General features: G+C 39.2%; 1 protein-coding gene across 5 annotated transcripts in view; it reads left to right on the top strand.

Moving 5' to 3' along the window:
- The window catches only part of WDFY3 (WD repeat and FYVE domain containing 3), a 642,313-nt gene that overhangs the window by 446,241 nt on the left and 175,210 nt on the right, over positions 1 to 20,862 (top strand). For all 5 annotated transcript variants that reach the window (XM_033914678.1, XM_033914667.1, XM_033914648.1 and 2 more), the window contains 4 exons: positions 1,460 to 1,559; positions 6,031 to 6,191; positions 10,880 to 11,109; positions 15,010 to 15,119. In XM_033914678.1, coding sequence (XP_033770569.1) covers positions 1,460 to 1,559; positions 6,031 to 6,191; positions 10,880 to 11,109; positions 15,010 to 15,119 — 601 coding nt within the window. The remainder of the gene's footprint in view (positions 1 to 1,459; positions 1,560 to 6,030; positions 6,192 to 10,879; positions 11,110 to 15,009; positions 15,120 to 20,862) is intronic.

The following is a 20,862-nucleotide window of genomic DNA, read 5'->3' as shown; positions in this document are numbered from 1 at the left end:
CACCATATTGAATGTATAGCTTTATGGAATGAAGGGTTTGTGGGTCAATTCTATAATTTAGTGCCTCCAATGAGGGTGCCAGTGCCATTTGCTGCATGCCAATTGTATAACACATGTGCAACAAGATGTTATTATAGAATACTATTGTAAACCTGAACTGGTGTGGCCATTTATGCCACCACTATAACCGTCATCTATGGACATGACTATGTGCACATGCAAAGCGTGTACCTTATAGCAGTGGTTCCCAACCCTATCCTGGAGGACACCCAGGCCAGTTGGTTTTCAGGATATCCCTAATGAATATGCATGGAGCACATTTGCATGCCTGGTACCTCCATTCTATGCAGATCTCTCTCATGCATATTCATTAAGACTATCCTGAAAATCCGACTGGTCTGGGGGGTCCTCCAGGACAGGGTTGGGAGCCACTGCCTTTTAGTATTCGTTACACACTCATAGGCTGGAAACAGGCTCATAGCCCACCCGTTCTGAGCTCTTTGGGGAGGATGGGATAGAAAATGAATTAAATAAATAATATTCCAGCTACAAATATTCCCTTCTTGCATACAATGGCTTCTAAGCGTAATCTTATAAAATGGTGTCTTGTATACTTACATAAATGTGCCCCCTCCCCCTAACTTTTGTTTTTTTCCCTCTCTTTCCTCCTGCCTCCTCCCACTGGTGTTTTTGGTGGCAGAGGAGGCACCAGCAGAAACTAGTTCTGCTTCCTATGCGTTCTACTGATGTGAGGACTGATGGGAAGAATGAGGATGACATCATGTTTATAGATGATAGGGATCATGGGGCTAAAGCTCAGGGCCCTAAGCAGTTGCTCCAGTTTTTGCCCCCTCCTGCCCTTCAAGGTTGACCCTGCATCTGAGCACAGACAACTCTCTTACTGAAATAAAAGCACTGACTGTCATAGGTGTGCTGGAAAACTGCAGACTGTACACCTTAATTGCAAATAATTCAAGAATGAACGATAGGCCTCACACTCTTAATAAATGCTATTGAGAATGCTGTACTATGACAATATTTATCTATATGGCAAGTACAGTGTCTATTTAACCTTCTCCTAAATAAGCATATCCTAAATAAGCATTTAACCTTCTCCTAAATAAGCATATCCCTTAGGTATCCACTTAACTGATTCCTTCAAAGTTAGGTATCTTTCTTCAGTTGCCTACATTGTTTTCCCCACTGAACCTTGTAACTACTTGAACCCTGTCAAGTTATCCTATCTATAAATCCAGATATCTTATACTTGTATTTCTACCCCTCAACATGTAATCTACTTAAATTGTTGTAATGTAATTCTCTCGGTAATGTCCTGATCTCTTTTAACTGTAATCCACAGGCACAGGCGGAATAGAAATCACAAATATAATGTAATGTAATGTAATATTTCATAAGGCTGCTGTTATATGTTGTGATAACTTGAATTATATTTTTGCAGGCGTCACCTGAGAGATCAACCAGAACCCAACAGAAAGAATTTCAGACTTACATTTTGGACAGCGTGATGGATCACTTGCTTGCTGCAGATGTTCTGTTAGGTAACTGAACTTGGTGTTTATTTCTCCTTTCATTGTACCAACATTAGATTCTCAGAAGAGTAAAATAAATAATAATAATAATTTATTCTTGTATACCGCCATACCGGGAAAGTTCAAGGCGGTTCACAAAAAGTACAGCTAAAACATACAATGCAGATAAAAAATACAAGCAGATAAAAATACATCAGGTTAAAATAAGAAAAAACTTATTAAAGTTAAAACAAGATGCATTAAGATACCAACCTATCAAATAGTTGTGTCTTTAAGAGTTTTCTGAAATCAAAATAGGAAGAAGCCTCTAACAAAATTTTTCCAAGCCATGCATTCAATTTAGCAGCCTGAAATGAGAGTTCTCTCAAAGAACTTCTTGTAATGACAAGATTTTGTTAGAGTGATTCAAAGAAAAGTGAAGAACAAGATAAACTAAACTAAACCTTAAGTTTGTATACCGCATCATCTCCATAAAGATAGAGCTCTATAACCGTCATCGGTTTACAGGTAATTCAATAAATGAGGGAAGGACATAATAAGAAATTAGAGGTTATGAAGAGGATAGCTAGCTTTACATTTTATATAGATAGCTTTACGTTTTGGAGAAAAGCCAGGTTTTCAGATGCTTTCGGAATAATTGGAATGAGCCTAGGTTCCGCAGCAGGGCAGGGAGGTTATTCCAAAGCTGAGTGAATTTGAAGAAAAGGGATTTCCCTAATTTCCCTGCATACATGATGCCTTGTAACGAGGGGAAAGATAGTTTAAGTATATGGACAGATACCCAGGTGACATACCAAAAACTGCAGTTTTTTCTCATTTTTTTTCTCCAGTCCACCTCAGCCTCTTTGTGTCATTATCACATGTCAGTGACAGGGTGTGCTAAAGAATTAATATCACCATGATGTAAGTACTTCAGCTGTGGCCCCTAGAACTGGACTAAGCCTATCAATACTTTTGATGTAGGCCAGACCTAGGGGCCTAGAGGTTAAAAACTCTGCAATGCTGTGGTGATTCCCTATCATCCAGACCCTCCCCCTTTACTTGCCTCCTGCCAGTTCATGAGAAGCTTCAGTTGCTTAGCTGTATTTCAGGAGTGACATAGCATTCCAGATGCATTTATGAACATTTGAAGCTCAGAGGATCAGAAGAGAGAGTAGTATGTATACTGGCACCAGACATACTCACCCAGAACTGCTGCAAGAGACTGACCCTATCATTCTGTAACTTGGCACCTAAATTTATGTGCAAGGGAGGTGTTCATAGGGGAGACATATTAATGAGACACGGATCGGATCAACATTTATGCAAGTAACTACAGAATGCTATAAGTTATTTGCTAACGTGCAACATTTAGAAGCTCACGTTGGCATGGTATAAGTGGGTATGCCCAAATGTAGGCTAATAGATACAATTTACACTAGTATTTTATAATGGAATCTTGGGGCCAAGAAACCATTATAGAATTAACATTCAGTATGTTGCATCTAGGGCCCAAATTGTGATACCTAACTAGAATTGACCCTCATATAACAGGAAAACTAGAAGTCCAAAATGTCCTCTGTCTTCTGCCTCCATTCAGAATACATAAAACCCACAACTGTGTTCCTCTTTTTACTTTCTCTTGAGAGGTGGTAAGTAGCAAAGCAGAAAAGAGAGAAATTGGCATTAAACGACTAAAGAGAGACAAGAAATAATAATAATAATAATAATTTTATTTCTTATATACCGCTATACCCTAAGTTCAAAGCGGTTTACAATGAGAGTCGTGCCGAGTTACAGCAGGAGACATATGTTTACAAGATACATATGTTTGGAACAAGATATGAGATACAAGCTTTGGAACCAGGAATCTGAGATACATAAGCTTTGGAACAAGATGAATAGGCTTGGAACAGGGTAGAACAAGGTACAAGAGATCAGAGCTGTTTACAGGAAGAAAATTACAATATGAGTAAGATACAGGGTATTACAATGTGAATAAGATACAGGAAGATATTTACAATAGGATACAGGATATTACAATGTGAACAAGATACAAGAGATCAACGCTGTTTACAGGAAGAATTTACAATGTGAATGAGAGAGGAGGGGTGGAGGGGTAAGAAAAAGCATGAACTGGAGAGTAGAGCATGTCATAGAGAAGTGGAAGGCATGGAAGATATTTAACTGAAGGTGAGAGGGCATTCTTTGAGATCTCAAGTCTCATGAGAATCTCGGAGAGGGTGAGATCCAGAAGGCCTTGAGCATGCACAGATGCTCAAGGCCCAGCAGCAGACCAACGGCAGGCACTTTCTATCACCGGTGGCGCACAGTTAAGGACAGGGCCGGTCGGGGGGGGGAAGGGGAGGAGGCGATCGCAAAGGGAGGGAGCAGCTCCAGTGACCTCGGGGGGAGCAATACTGCCGATTCCCAGGGTCGGGTCGGGTGGGGGCTCGCAAATCGAGTCAATGCTCGGTTTGCGAGTTACAGTTTACTCGAGTGTTTTGCTCGTCTTGCAAAACACTCGCAAACCGCGTTACTCGTAAACCAAGGTTTGACTGTATATATATATTTGCAGTGAGGCAAAAATTAAAAGTATCTTGAAATTTTTGGTTTAAACTGCTGTACAAACAAATAAATAAAAGTTAGGAGCTGCCTTATGGTGTATGTGTGTAGGATCGCAAAGCAAACGTCCTGCACTAACAGTGCAGGGAAAAGTGAAGTAAATGAGTGTAAATCAAGTTTTATTGCCACCCGACACACTACATTCCCACCCCCCCTGCTGCTGCCGCCACAGGGACGGACCAGGCGCTTGCAGCGACTGCACTTGGCCAGCCCACAAGCCTTCCCCCGGCGTCAGTTTTGACATTGGAGAGAAGGTTCTGGCCCAGCTGGAATTGACATTGGGGGGATGATTGTGGGCTGGCCGCGAGCAGTCACTGTATATGCCTGGCCTGTTCTTGTTGCGGCAGAAGCAGCAGGGGAGTGCGGGGGATGGGAATGGAGCGTGTTGGGTGGCAGGGTTGGCTTTTGCGGTGGGACATGGAGGAAGCAGCAGCGGTGGCTTCAGCAGGGGGACAGGCAGGAATCAAAGGAGTCAAAAATTTCAGTCAATCCTTGGTTTTCAAATTTTCTCAACTATGGAACAATCTTCCTCCTATTTTAAGGGGTCCTGGTCCTTTTCAACTTTTTTGTAAATCTTTAAAAACTATTTTATTTGCCAAACACTTTGGAAACTAGTCATATTAATATTTTCTGATTGTTACTTTTTAAAGTATTTTTTTAGTTACTGTTAGCTGAGTCGAGCTCTTTTCTGGCTGAATACCCGGTATATAAAGCTAAGTTTTAGTTTAGTTTAGAGAGGAAGGAAAAGTTTTGGGGGGATGGAGTGTGTTTGGTGGCAGGGTCTGCTTTGGGGTTGGAGTGGGAGGCAGGGAGAAATCTGCGGCGGTGGCGGCTTCAGTGGAGGGGGCAGGCAGGGAGAGGAAGAAAAACTTGGAGGGGGAATGGAGTGTGTCGGGTAGTAGGATCAACTTTGGGGCTGGGGCAGGGAGGCAAGGAGAAATCGGTGGCAGAGGATTCAGTGTGGGAGGCAGTCAGGGAGAGAGGAAGAAAAAGTTAGATTCATGGAGGGACAGAGAGAGATGTTGGTTGGGGAATGGAATGAGGTCTGGAGGAGAGGAAGCTTGCAGGAGGCAGAAAGAAGGGAAGAAATATTGGATGCACAGTCAGAAGGAAGTGCAACCAGAGACTCATGAAATCACCAGACAACAAAGGTAGGAAAAATTATTTTATTTTCAATTTAGTGATCAAAATGTGTCAGTTTTGAGAATTTATTATCCGCTGTCTATATTTTGCACTATATTTGTCTATTTTTCTATAGTTGTTACTGAGGTAACCTTGTATATTTTAATGTCATCTGCTATGACCTCTTTGAAAAAAAACGAATATAAATGATGTTTTTTTCCATTATTTATTTATATTTTTTCAATAACACATCAAGTATCCACTTGTACAGGAAGGTAAAGTTAAGCAGAAAATAAAGTACAATACAAATTATACAAAATATTATTAGTAATAAGAAAATTATAGCTTAACTTTAACTCAAGTCCTCAATGTGGGATCCAGGGTGTAGAATTAGCAAGCATTAATATACAACTCAAAAATATAATGAAGAAAAAGACTCAAATAGCTGAGAGGATATCAAATAAATCAATAGCACTCATGTTTTCCATTCCTCCAGGCAGGCCACTGATGGAAAAGTTGTCAATTGGCTAGGGTCATAGAAAACATACTTTTTCATAGGATATTGTATCACACATTTACACGGATGACAAAGGAAAAAAGTCGCCCCAAGAGCAATAACACCTGGTTTTAAAATCTGAAATTCACGTCGCCGTTTTTGTGTGTTGGGTCTTGTACATTTGCAGTATCTCAGGTTGTACATAATGTGTACAGAGTGTGGATGCTGTTATTAAGTTCCTGTCTTCTCTGAACACAGGAGAAGATGCTTCTCTACCCATTACCAGTGGAGGCAGTTACCAGGTGCTGGTGAACAACGTATTTTATTTTGCTCAGCGTGTTGTAGATAAACTCTGGCAAGGCACGTTCAACAAGGAGTCGAAACTTGTGGTGGACTTTGTAATCCAGCTAATTGCACAGGTAATACTCTCTCTTTTGTCAGTCTTCAGTACATTTAAATGCAGCAATCATAGGGAATAAAACTTGGGGAGTGGAGCTAATTTTATAAAGGCATTTTCAGCATATGTAGTAATATTTGTGCATAAAATAGAACCAGTTATAAAAGTGCATGCGATGGCATGAAAACACATGCATCATCACGGTGCAATCTAGATAAATTGCACTTGGCATATACATATTGTTTTGGCCAATCAGGGACTTCCTTAGGCTCAGCCCTAAGGAAGTCCCTGATTGGCTCAGGCGCCTCAGGCCCCTCCCAAGTGAGGATCCCAAGGCACCTGAGCCAATCAGGGCCTTAGGCCCCTCCCCATGCATCAGATGATGCACTAGGATGGGGCCTAAGGCCGTCATTGTCGCACAGGAGCTGGCTGGAGGAGCAGGAGGGGAACCCTGCTCCCAACGAAAAGGTACTGGGGGAGTGTGGGCCAGGCCAGGAGGCAATGGCGGTGAGGGTGGGCATCCCGTCGCAGGAGGGAGTGGGCATTCCTCCTGCCATATCTAAAGTTCGGGGTGGGGAGGCGGTGTTCGGTGTTTTCGTCCAGGAGGGTCTGATGGCAGGAGAGAGTGGGCAATCCTCCTGCCATATTTGCACAGGAGAGGTGAGAGCATATGGTGACAGAAGGGAGTGGACATCCCTCCTGCCATTTTTTGGGGTTCAGGGAGGGGGAGGCTTTTTTAAATATTTTTTATTGGCCAGATATTTTGCCTGTGTAATACATGCAAAATGTCTGTGCTATTAAAAAAAAAAAAGCGAAAACTTGAAGGAAAATCAAGTGTGTGTTTATAAGATTATATGTATTTTTCTGATACACTTGTTGTAATATGAAAAAAATTAATAAAAAAATGAAAAAAAAAAAAAGAAAAAAAATACCCCGGCAGAAGCCCTGACAGCAGTGACAGGAGGCTGCTTTTCCCGTCGCTACTGTCAGTGAGTAATTGAGTCGGGGAGTTTGCAAATAGTGAATCAATTGCTGTTTAAAAATCAGCCAGGAATCGGCCAATAGTGATTGAATCACTATCTTTAGTGAATATAGCCCTTAATCACCTCCTCCCAGGTGTAAACATGGGTCATCACTCCTTCAGTGGTGTAGGCCCTTCCAGATTGATAAAGCCATCTGCATTAAACATGCTTTTCCCACAGTTTTAATTTAATAGCATTAAAGTACTTCATGGGGGGGCCAATCAGAAAGGTCTTTGATACTGTATGAGTCCCACAGAGACCTCCATTGTTTACATGCTAAGCATGCCAGTATTTATTTTACCTAGTGCTATGGAAAAATGCAATTATGACTTGCTTGCTCATCCATTCAGATTCATGCCGCCTCTACTTTCCTGTCATCTCTTCACAAAACATTACAAAATCATTCTTCAGATCTTAGAACCATGGTCTCAAATCACTGTGCTCTATATGCTGGCCTTGGAAACCTCTCCAGACCACAGTAGCCAGTAGTTCAAAGCCACATAGCTGGTTCGCTGCAGTCCCCTTACATAAGATAATTCATGTAAATTTATTTATTTATTTTTTTTACTGCTTTGTACTGGCGATTTATGAAGGGAATTCTCTACTGCTGTCATGGAGTGGAAGAGTGGCCTAGTGGTTAGAGCTGCTGCCTCAGTGCCCTGAGGCTGTGGGTTTGAACCCAGCACCACTCCGTGTGACCCTGGACAAGTCACCAAACCCTCCATTGCTCAAGTTACCATAGTTAGATTGTGAACCCACCATGACAGATTGGGAAAATACTTAAGATTACTTAAAAAAATATTGTACACCACCCTTAATTTCTCCAAAAATAGAGTGGTACATCAAATGCCAATAAAACAAGATAACACCTGAGTTGGAAGGAGTTGCAGATTCAAGCAACCATCCTGGACCATGATGTCACCACTTCTTGTCCCAGGGCGCTTCTCATAGATGGGCCAGTACATCACAAGAAAAGACCAGAGCCCATAGTAATTAGGAGGGAGAGGGAATCTCAGATTGGCTTTCTCTATAACACGTTGAATCCTGTGAGAGGCTACCTGGTAGCATCAGGCTTCTGAATAATGCAGTTTACAATGTTGATCATAAGTTGGATTATTCCTTTCCAATGGGAGTTACTGGGGGGAGGGGGTCACAAGGTGCTAAGCTGCTGAGTGGGTATGTGTGGGACAAGCTCCCAGGCCTTTTTCTATTTTCCCTCCTCCTTGGGACGATAAATATATTTTAACTGTCTCACTTTTCATTGGATTTACCGAAGATTATTATTGCCTTTGGCCAGTTGCTTCGCTGTGGCGGTATGGCAGCTAAAATCCTGAGAGAGAAATCTCATGGAGCAGAATTAGGAGGCCTGCCTTCACCAAATTCAGTTTAAGTGCTAAGGTTAAGGCAGCAATCCAAAATGCCCCGAATGACTAGCTACAATGGGAGTTACTAACTCATTGTACTGTATTACCACAAATTAGTGACTCCTGTAGTAAAATGCTGTATTTTATTGCAGTTTAGTAACATCTCCTCTAAATGTGATTCATCTCGTTAGCACATGATTTATTGTGGCAAACAAAAGAAACCTGTCAAAATTGGCCAAAAATAGATGAAATGTTTCCTAAATTCTACCTTCTGTTCAGTTATGACATTATTAAGATGCCTGTGAACCTTCTTAACAAAAATAGTAGGATGTTATATTGGAGTTGTCATTCTGTAGGTGTCTCATTTGTTGATGCTTTCGTCAAACTGAGTATAAAAATATTTTATGTACTGTGTGTAATAGCCTCATGTTTTTATGAATATAATTGCAGAATAACAGCTTAAATTCAATTTGTATCCTAAGAAAATAATGCAGCAAGATGGCTAGAGTAGAGAATGACATGGGAACAAATTTGTCCCCATTTTCACAGGAACTCAATTTCCCCATCCCATCCTTGCGAGTTTTATCACTGTCACTGTTCCTGTCCCTGCCCCACTCCTGTAAGCTCTGCCTTAACTGCTCAAACCTCAAACTCTTATGATTTTAAAGTGTTTGAGGCTTGTACAAATGAAAACAGAGCTTGGGGCAGGGACAGGAAAAGAACTTTCCAGGATGAGATGGGAAAATGAGTCCCCACAGGGACGGGGAAAAATTTGTCCCCGTGTCATTCTCTAGACTAGAGTTGATTTTTTTTTTCCTGTGAATGGGATAAGGGTGAAGAGAGTTTTCACCTGCAGAAGCTATTAACAGTTGTTTCCAAACCTATCCTCTGAAACCTTCTTGGATTTCTACAACATTCATCAGTAGCATGGAATATTGCTACTCCTTGGGTTTGGCCAGGTACTAGTGACCTGGCTTGGCCACCGTGAGAACCGGCTTCTAGGCTTGACGGACCATTGTTCTGACCCAGTAAGGCTATTCTTATGTGAGGGATTCGCATGCAGCAATGAATGTAAATCTGTCTCATGCTTATTCCTTGTATGTATCCCATAAATCAAACTAGCCAGAGATCTGAAGAGATCGGAAATTAATGTGCATGAGATGGATTTGTTTGTGCCCTTGTATGCAAATTATCTCATTCATATTCTATAATTCTTTGGAAGAGGTAGTGGAAACAGAGACTGTGTCTGAATTCAAGAGGGCCGTCTCTGAGAGAGAAAGAGATAATGATTACTGCGGATGGACAGACTCGATGGGACATTTGGACTTTATCTGCCGTCATGTTTCTATGTTTCCATATTCATTATAGTTATCTAAAAATATTGACAAGTTGGGGGTCTTGGAAGACAATTTGAGGAAACTCTGAGCCAATCTAACTTCCCAAAGAAGTTCCTTACACACTCAGCATTCCAGGACTTCTCTAGATTTTTGCCACTGACGGAAAGTGATGGGTATCTGATTTCATAAAACCCTTAAGCAGGATTTTTTTTTCACGCAAATGCCAATATATATGTTATATAAAATTACTTCATATAAAAGTACTCAAGGTAAAATGCAGCTTTTCTTTGGCATGTTCAGAGGGGTTTGGGCGGAATTCAGGCAGAGTCACAATATATGCATGCATTTGTGCTAAGTGCCTACGGGGCTCATTTTCAAAGCACTTAGACAAAGTACCATAGGAATCTATGGAATGTTTTGTGTTTACGTGCTTTGAAAATATGCCTCCACATGTCTTTAGAAAATATATCCTAAAAATAGTTGACTTTAGTGTAATAATTTGTTAAAAAACATATTTTTCTAGAATTAAGAACATCCATAGAGGGCTAACCGATTCTTAAAAGTATATTTTCTGTATGAGTTATAAAGTTTTCTCAGGTGTTGAGGTTGGGGTCCCTTAGCTTTTCAGCTTTTCATACCTCCATCTCTTATAAATGGTAGTATGTTTCATATGAATAGTAGATGTAAAAAATAAAAATAAAATCCCAAAACAAAGAATGAACTGCCAGTAGACAAAGCAATGCCAAACAAAAACAGGCAGAAAAAAATATATGTATTCCTAAGGAAATATTCCCTGTGGGCCGATCTCAAAGGCACAATACATAAGAATTGAAGAATATAAAATTAATTAAAGAGACTTCAGTAAGAATAGTACCATACAACTACTTTCTCTGTAAAGCTTGTGCTTTATTTATTTATTTTTTTGTCTATTGGAGATTTCACTGTCCCTCTTTTCATTACTAATTCTTCCTTCTTTGTCCCCTTTAGTCCAAACGGAGATCTCAGGGGTTGTCGCTGGATACTGTTTACCACTGCCTGAATAGGACTATCTTGTACCAGTTCTCAAGAGCTCACAAAACTGTTCCCCAGCAAGTTGCTGTCCTAGATTCCCTGCGAGTCCTTACTGTTAACCGAAACCTAATCTTGGGACCTGGGAACCATGACCAGGAGTTCATCGGCTGCTTGGCCCATTGTCTGATTAATCTACACGTAGGAAGGTATTTGGTCTTATATTAAGAACAGAGAATATTTTCTTTTCTTTTTTTATTTTAACACAAAAATAAGCATAGCAACACAGAGAGGTTATTTTGGTAAATTTCAGAAGATCTGGGGACCATTAGCAGAATTCTGTAATGAATGATACCATTTTCCCATAATAAAATATCTGTTAGGAGGGGAGGTGGGTGGGTATAATTTTATGTTTTTTATTTTAATTTAATTTAATTCTTATATACCGCTAATAACCGTGAGGTTTCTAAGCGGTTTACAAAAATGATGCATTAAAGATACAATAAATAAAAACTAAATAAATAAGATAGGTACTTGGAAATTCCCTAACTGTCCCAAAGGCTCACAATCTAACTAAAGTACCTGAAGAAACAGTATGAAAAATAAAAAGACAGAGGTAGAGATAGAGATAGAAATGAAATATTCCAACAAGTAATCTCATAATATATATGTATTTGTTAATATGTTTATTATAATTTTAATTTGTAGTGAGAGGGTAGAGTAGGGAGGGCTTTAAATTTTAGTAACAATTGTTATACATACTATATAATACATACATTTTCAGATATCATTGTATATGAATTTAGAATGATATATTGTATTTACAATGATACATGTAAGAAAATCAAGTGTATATTTTATGAGATCGTATAATATTTTATGATACACTTGCTGTAGTATGAAAAAAGGAATAAAAATTAAAAAAAAAAAAACAACCCACAGAAATAAGCTGTTCAAACTGATTGGCATTTAGAGGGTGGAAATGCTAACAAAATGCATACCTAGAGGACCTTTTACTAAAGTGCACTAAGAAATTAGCACATGAATCAGTATGCTGTGTTATCGCATGGCCATGGTAACATTACATTAGTGATTTCTATTCCACCTTTACCTTGTGGTTCAAGGCAGATTACATAAGAATTGTTATGATATTAAGAAGTACTTAAGGAATAGTTTGAACATTTTCTAATTTGCCAAGGAGTAGTTGGTAATATAGGATGAGTTTGGAACATTATTGGTTGTGTTATATTGGTTTGAAGAGTAGGGTTTTTGTTTCTTTTTTGAAGGTTTTGTAGTTTGTGGTCGAAGTCAGCAGATTGGTGAGTTGTCGGTCTAGTTTCGCACACTGTTACCACAATGGGCTAACATTTAGTTTGCATTAATTGATGCGCTGTGCATAACATGGAATGGGACATGAAACAGAAAGATTATAGGGAGGGAATGGGCATTGACCATGTTCCGCATTTAGCACATGGTACATTGTCAATATGCTTAACGCACTGCAGAAATGTTTTCTGCAACTGTAGAGGATGATGTTGAACATGCCCTCAACCGTTAGCACCAGTGGCATAGTGAGGTGGGGATGCAGACCACCCTGGGCACTGTCTTCGGGGGCAAATGTACCTGGAAAATGTAGGCCAGATGGACGGGTCCCAAGCCCGTCCGACCGGCAGGCTTGGCATCACCCGAATGGCGGGCCTAAGGGCCTGATTGGGGGGTCTTTGGGCACGAAGGCCTGGGTTCCCTCCTGTCTGATCTGCTGTGATCAGATTGGCTATCTCTCCTGCCGCGACAGCCGATCACCCTTCTACCCAAACTGCCACAAACCACGGCAGGAGAGATTGGGCAACCTGTCTAAACTTTTGGTTATACCTGCTGTACAACTATGTTTAGATCGGCCCACCTCCCACCCTTTCCCCTCCTCTAAAAACGCCTCTTTTTGCTCTATGCGTTTAGAGGCAAGGGAAAGCTGGTTTAGATACATCTAAAACCAGCTTTGGTTATGGGTACTTGGACGATTAGGTCACTTTTTAGACATTTTTATTTTTTGATAATGAGCCCCTTAGGGTATAGTTTAAATACTTAGTTTAAAACTTGTGGTCATGCTTTCAGGGGTTTATACCGCCAACATGTTTCACCCAAAGAGGTTTTATCAAGGCACCATATCCCTAATAAAATCAAAACAGACATTTTAGTGCTCACATATCTAAACGATGTTACTATCTTAGACTTAGTTAACCACTATATCCCACCGCCGTGGGAACATTCTTTATAGATGGTTCTTTTATAAAAATGCACAAAAACGCCGTAACCGATCACTGAATAGTTAATTCAAAATGGCTACGGCTTGTTCCTGCCTCACTTTAATACACTCACCCAGCCTGGACTGCTGATGATGACATTGTATTATTCACTGTGAAGAGAGTTAGGAGGGGTAAGAGTATATATACTCTTCCAATCTGAAGCATAGGAATTCTATGAGCATTGAAGCTAATACTGCCGCAGCTGATAATAAAAAAACCTAATGCAGCTTCCTAAAATGAGAGGGGGGGGGGTAAATTAGGTATCCACAGTCAGATGATATAATTTGTGAATAAGAGGCTTACTAAAAAGTTGTACAAAATTAGAAAACCAACCAATATAAACATTTCATATTGCTAGTATAAGAGAGTTTTCAGGTCAAAGCCATTTACATTCCTTTAAAAAAGAAAAAAAATAGTGATTTTTTTTCTATCTTTTTGAAGATATGTTTGCTAATATAAAATATATAGTATTTGGTTATTATATAAAAGGAATCCTCAAATAAGGGAAACAGATTCTGAAATGCTGGTTACGGGAGGGATTTTGTTTCATTCCTTACATCTTGAAATACATTTCGTTTAACATGCAATCTCTGATGTCATAGTTCAGTGTTCCCTCTCATTTTTGATTGCCGAACATAGACAATTTATTGACGAGAGAGAAATATTTAAAACTGACTGAAGCTCCTATTTTTAGAAGGAGTGGTTTAGCTGTAGTTTTAACAAGCGCCCTTTGAGGAAAGGAGCACCCCTCCCCCTCCCTGTGGATGGATTACAGATTCAATATGTCTTCAAGTCTTCTGTTCAGCAAGGAAGCTCATCACAAATTCTATGAGTTTTCAGAGGAGCATCTGATTAATTTGATCTCCTTTTCTTGGATTTGATTAAGGGAGCTGTGTTCCCAGTTCAATATAATGTAAAATCACAAATTATCGCTATGAAAAATGTTTGAGGTTTTCACAGGTGATCTTTCCTCAGTGAAAATTTGCAGCAAATAGAGTTGAGTTTTGTTAGTTGGGGGGGGGGGGGGAAATGTTACTTTCTGCTTAATTCTCGCTGTGCCTGAAGTCAAACAATTTTTTAAATTAAAATGTTTTTGGTTCTGCATTAGAGAGTTGCACGGGGACAGAAATCCCACCCATCCCCACCCGTCCCCGCCAGGATCCTCTCTGTCCCCACCCATCCCCACAAGGAATTACCTCCATCCCAGCCCGTCCCCATAAAAAGCAGCAATTACTTCTGACAGGATCATCAATTCCACAGTTTCTTTTGCTGTTTTCCTTGTGGAATCTCTTTGGTGGAACCCTTTTTTGGTTTTCTGTTCAGGTAATTAACTTATAAAACCCTCTTTTACTAAGGCTGACGTGTCCATTATATTATATGGACGAACCCTGCTTCCAAAGCTTTCCATCCCCGTGGGAGTCCCATGGGCCAGAGGGGGGTCCCCGTGGGAGTCCCGTGGGTTAGGGGGGATTCCCGCGATCCCCGTTCCCGTGCAGACCTCTATTCTGCATTTGCCCTCGAGCCAGGGTCTATTGACTTAAGGATATCCAGCTGCATACCTATGGTCTAACAAAAAATGCTGTTCTATACAGCTTGGTGTCTCTGGAAAAATAGTTATATCTGTGACCCCTAAGTGATCAAGTTAAGACCCCTTTGGGACAGTGTGCTTAAATAAGTCTTTTACTGAACAGTGACACAGCAACACACCAGGATAGGTTTATTGTACCAGTCTTTAACAGCAAAAATTCAGTGGAACGTCTTGCATCCTTTGGTGAATCCATTCTTATCTTGTTTGAACATTTGTAGCAATGCTGATGGGTTTGGACTAGAAGCAGAAGCCAGGATGACCACATGGCACATTATGATCCCTTCAGACATAGAACCCGATGGAATTTATAACCAGGATGTTAGTGAAGGTAAGAAGTGTCCCCTAACCAGTTTCCTGAACCCTAAAACATTCAAGGCCAGCATCAAGAGGGCCTTTTATTTTCAGAAAGGAAACTTAAAAGAAGTAAGGAGAGGAAATTATATGACCCATGTGATGCATCTTTTGCTTTTAGCTACTCTCTGAGCTGCAAAAATTGAAGCAGGATGTAATTTTAGTAGTGGAGATGTTAACTTTTATTTTTTTCAGAAAATATTAATTGGTACATAAGAACATAAGAAATGCCATCTCCGGATCAGACCTTCGGTCCATCAAGTCCGGCGATCCGCACACGCGGAGGCCCTGCCAGGTGTACACCTGTTGTAATTTATAGTCCACCATATCCTTACATGCCTCTCTTAAGGAGATATGCATCTAGTTTGCTCTTGAAGCCTAGGACGGTCGATTCCGCAATAATCTCATCTGGGAGGGCATTCCAGGTGTCAACCACTCTCTGAGTGAAGCAGAACTTCCTGACATTAGTCCTGAACCTGTCCCCCCTTAGCTTCATTACATGTCCTCTAGTAAAGGTAATAGAACTGATAAGTACTATATTAAAACATTTGGCCTCAAATCAATAGGATGTTAGAAAATCCGGTAGCCTTGACATATGATACTATTTTATTTGGAACAACTATGAGAGCAAGAAGTCAAATTTCATCAAGTAACAACAAACTTCTGTTTATTTTAACTGGAATAGCAATACAACAAATAACATATAATTGGAAAAAACATGACAGGTTAAATTACAATTTCTGGTGGAATTCTGTATGTCATATATACAAAATGGAACTCACCATTGCAACACAAAAAGGCTATGTGAGTAAATTTCAAAAAGTCTGGGGACCGTTAACAGATTTCTGTAATGAATGATTAACTTTTCCCATGATAAGATATTTGATTAGAGGGGAATGGGGTGGGATTTTATTTCTGATTATTACATACTATATCAATATTTGAATGAATTTACAATAAAGTTGATTTTATGTATTATTGATTGGGAGGGAGGGAGGGGTGGGGGATTATTATATTCAATAAGAATTATATAAATTTAGATTTCTTGCATAATATTATAACTTTATATAATATTAATTTTCTAAAGAAATGTTAAATTTGATGTTAATATGTGAGTTAATCAAGTGTGTATATTCAAGTTTCTAATGAGTTTATTTGATATACTTGTTGTAACATAAGAAAATGAATAAAGATTTATAAAACAAAAAACAAAAAAAAACATTTTAAGACTGCTGTTTTCCAGAGTTAAACAAAAAAAATAATAAAAAAGCTGAAATTGGAAGGTGTTGAAACTTCATCTGTATTGGGCTCAGCATTGTAGAAAAGCCCATGTCTGTGTACATGGGGGTTTTGCTTTTCATAAAGCAATTACAAACCGTCTGATGGTTTGCTAGGGGTAATTGTTGCATGTAATCATATAATAAAGAATCTCTACACCTACTGGAGAAGAAAAAAGATGCAGAATCATAAGACAATATAATGGCGTTTAACAACTGCAAACCATAAAAAGTGGCTTCAACAGGACTTTCTTGAGGTTTTTGGACTGTGGTATGCTTTGGTACATACTGGCAGAGAGAGGTGTGCAGAGAGAGAGCATAGTGCTTAGAGAAATAAGCTGGGGGTCCAATAGACCGCTCAGCTCTTGCTGATCCCTCACAGCTCCTTGTGATGTTGCATAACCCGTTTTCTCTCTTATTTCCTGTTATGATTAGGCAAAAACTCATTGTGGAACATCAGGGAGGTCCTTGGTCTACATCAGGAGTTCACAAGCTAGTCAGATTTTCAGGATATCCCTAATGAATAGGCATTAATTCCATACAAAAAGGAGCTATATTCTCATCTATTTTAAAAATAATTATCATTTATTAATTGATTAAATTACTCATATGTTATTACAGAGCAAATCTCTCCCCGCTTCTTACAAGCCGGCTTCACTATTGTCAGGTTGTAAGAAGCGGGGAGAGATTTGGACACTGCATGGATCCCCTGAAGTAGCCTTCCCAGGCGAAACAGAAAGTCTTTTCTGTCGAGACTAGGAGTTAAAAGCCTTTTTTGAAGTTCTACGCCTTCAGTTGAGTGTATTTTCTCTGTCATTGTGATTTTTTGCTCTACACCTCCACAACCGCTTACATAAGTGAAATTGAGCTGTAGTCCTCGCTAATAATTTAGTTAGTTTGGGATTCTGGTCATTACTTTTTGGACACGATTAATGCATTGAACTTTGTGCACAAAAAATTTTTGGAAGAAAAATGGATTCTGTATGAATGGAAATTATTTATTTTTTTATTTACATGTATACGGAGTTTTTTTTATAAACCCGTGATGATGTGCATAGGTTTGGGCACTTGCGTAGTCCCAGCCTTCCACAATTGAGGTTTATTTTTCTCCGTTGTATTATGATTTTTCATACAGTTTGTGTTGTGCCAGCAATTCGTGTATATGTGGCTTGAATGATTCCCTGCTACTAATCATTATCTACAATACGTTCTTGATAAATATTTACTAGTTATTACGATTGTATTCCTGAATTCTTTTAGTTGTACATACTTACATGACACATTGGTCACTTTTACTCATTGGTCACTTTTATTCTCAATTCGTATTTTTGCTTTCCCACTTGTAAGGGTTTGTCCTTTATAGTTTTAAGGTTTGCACTTTACGATTTTAATTTTCAATTCTGATTTGCACACTTCTTTTTACTTTTTTCTTTATACATGCTTATGTATACATATTTATTGATATAATTCTATTTTGTATGTTTCACTCTGATCTATCAGGACCCCTGACAAAGGTGCATTTTCCGAAACACGGACCATGTTGGGTCCATTGCTTCGTTTGCCTTTAGGCAATGTTTTTAACCTCATTTTAACTATTGTCACAATAAACTTTGCCTGAATCATTGTACGGTCATATATTATTACACCATATCTCTTAAAATTCAATTAAACAATATTCTCTCATACATACATTCATAGCACAGTAGTACCTATGAAGCCCTCCCCAATGAATAGGCATGAGAGAGATTTACATGTAATGGAGATGACAGGCATGGAAATCTCTTGTCGAGCATATTCTGAAAACTGAACTGGCCTATGCACCCCCATAGGATAGTTTTGAGTAACTCTGGTCTACGTATAACAGCCAACAGCAAAAGGAATGGTTTCTCACAAAAATAAGTAGACAGAAAAAGAAGTAGGGTTAACCAGAAGAAAAGGTGAGCTGGAGATGGAATGTATTACTTAAGCCAGTGATTCCCAACCCTGTCCTGGAGGAACACCAGGCCAATTGGGTTTTCAGGCTAGCCCTAATGAATATGCATGAGAGAGATTTGCATATGATGGAAGTGATAGGCATGCAAATTTGCTTCATGCATATTCATTAGGGCTAGCCTGAAAACCCGATTGGCCTAGTGTTCCTCCAGGACAGGGTTGGAAACCACTGACTTAAGCAATGGTAAAACTGGTTGAAAACATGATACACAGCAAATCGAACGAGCAGCTGCATTATGAATTATTTGCAGTGTCTTTATAGATGACGTAGGTGCTCCAAGATATGAGGAATTACAGTAGTTCAGACCACTTAAAACCATGGCCTGGACTACCGTTCTGAAATCTTCAGCTAGAATAAAATCTTTCACCTTGCTTAGTAGGTCTAACTTATAAAATTCATTTTTTACTACCATCTAACTATGTTGTTTAAACAAGAGCTTGGAATCAAACCGCACACCAAGGCTTTTAACCTGCTGGGCAAGTGGAACTTCCCGACAAAATAATTGTTTGAGAAAGAATATCTAGTAATTTAATTCTACGCTCCATAATCACCTCCATTTTTTTTTAATATTCAGAACTAATAAACATATTGTCCTCCAAACAAGACACTACCTCAGAAAAAAACTTGACTTCAAATGACTGATTGCAGAATTCATCAAAGCACTAAATGGAAAGAAAACAGCAGGTTGTCCACATAAATCCTATAATGCATGTTTAGGGCTTTTAACTTCCAACACCAAGGTATCAACAAATCAAAAGAGACAGAATAGTTTTCTCTTGTTTTTATTTTCTATTTTCTCCTATTCAGATATGACCTTAACCAGTCCAACACCACTCCTGAAGTATCGAATGTTTATAATCTATGGAATAAAATATCATGATCAAAAGATGTTAAGAAAATATAGAATGACTATAAAAAGGTTATCACCGATCCAAGCCTGAACACGTAGAGGGACATTTTCAAAAGGACATCCAGCTCATAATATCCCCCCCAAAATTAACTATCTCACAACCATTTTAGAATGGAAAATATGTTGGGGTTTTCTGTTCAAAAATATGTAAGAACGTCCAAAATGAGCAGCCATTACAAACTGAATCATCCAAATTACTAATGCCAGAAAACTAGGGACATGTGACAGCATTTTTTTAAAAAAATGGCTTCGCAGATGTCCTTGTAGAGCAGAGAGGCAGCCTAGTGGTCAGTGCAGTGGACTGTAAACCAAGGCACCCAGGTTCGTACCCCCCCTAAAACTCTTATTTTAAATACTGAGCCCTCCAGGAACAGGGAAATAACCTACTGTACCTAATTACTTCTACCTGACTCCCTAAATCAATTTTTCCTAAGACTGTATCTTTCATAAAACTGTGCCCCATAGTCACAGCCCCTCTTATTGTATGAAAGAGAGAAATGCATGCTTGTATGCTTGAAAAATTGTATCTTAAGGCAGTATTTTGATCAAACTCTGTTTTCATATTCCACTTGCAATAAATTCATATAGCTCATCTATTGAAAAAATTTTCTCTCAGTAAATATCAATCCAAATTATAGAATATGATGTAAAACAAAAACATAGTATCCTTTACAAAATAAATCCATGTTTGAATTATATGATTCAAAGTAAGCTAATTGCTAAAGGTGTCTTGTATTTTAAACCAATGCTAGGAAGTTCTTTTTTACACAGAGGGTGGTGGACACCTGGAACGCACTTCTGGAGGTTGTGATAGGACAGAGTACACTACGGGGGTTTAAGGAAGGATTGGATAAATTCCTGAACGATAGGGGGATTGAAGGATACAGATAGAGGTAGAGATAGGTTTTAGACAGAGTATGGATAGAAGGATAAAAGGGATTAGAGAAGGATCACATTACAGGTCATGGGCCTGATGGGCCGCCGTGGGTGCGGACTGATGGGCACGATGGACCGCGGGTCTGACCCAGCGGAGGCAACTTCTTATGTTCATATGTAGTTGGTGATAGATTGTATGGTATTCCAGATTTTGGACCAAAAAGAACGGACCAGAGTACAATGGAAGAACATATGATCAAGAGTTCCTTCCTCTTTCAAACAGTTCCAGCAGAGATTTCTATGGACATTATAATCCTTCGATCTCAACACCCCTGTTTCGCGCAATCAAATTGTCCTCCTAAACTCATTGATACCATGTTTGTGACTGCTCTCATGCATATTCTGAAAAATTGGAAATCATCTTCATTATTAGATTATACTTTTTGGTGGAACTCTCTATGTATGTACCACTGATTTGAATCATATGCATATGAAAAAAAAATTTCACTCCGTAAATCCATGAATTGGAAAAACAAAAAATCACCCTGGTCATTTTTAGATTTATATGTACATTCTACTATGTAGACACTCCTGTCTTCTCTTCTCCTCTCTTTAAATTTTTTTTTTTTTTCTTTCTCTTCTTTTTTCCTCTCTCTTTCAATTT

This window comes from Geotrypetes seraphini, chromosome 1 (assembly GCF_902459505.1).
Source record: "Geotrypetes seraphini chromosome 1, aGeoSer1.1, whole genome shotgun sequence".
Taxonomy (NCBI): domain Eukaryota; kingdom Metazoa; phylum Chordata; class Amphibia; order Gymnophiona; family Dermophiidae; genus Geotrypetes; species Geotrypetes seraphini.
The sequence above is the reverse complement of the archived record's forward strand: the minus strand, read 5'-3'. Positions and strand labels throughout refer to the sequence as shown.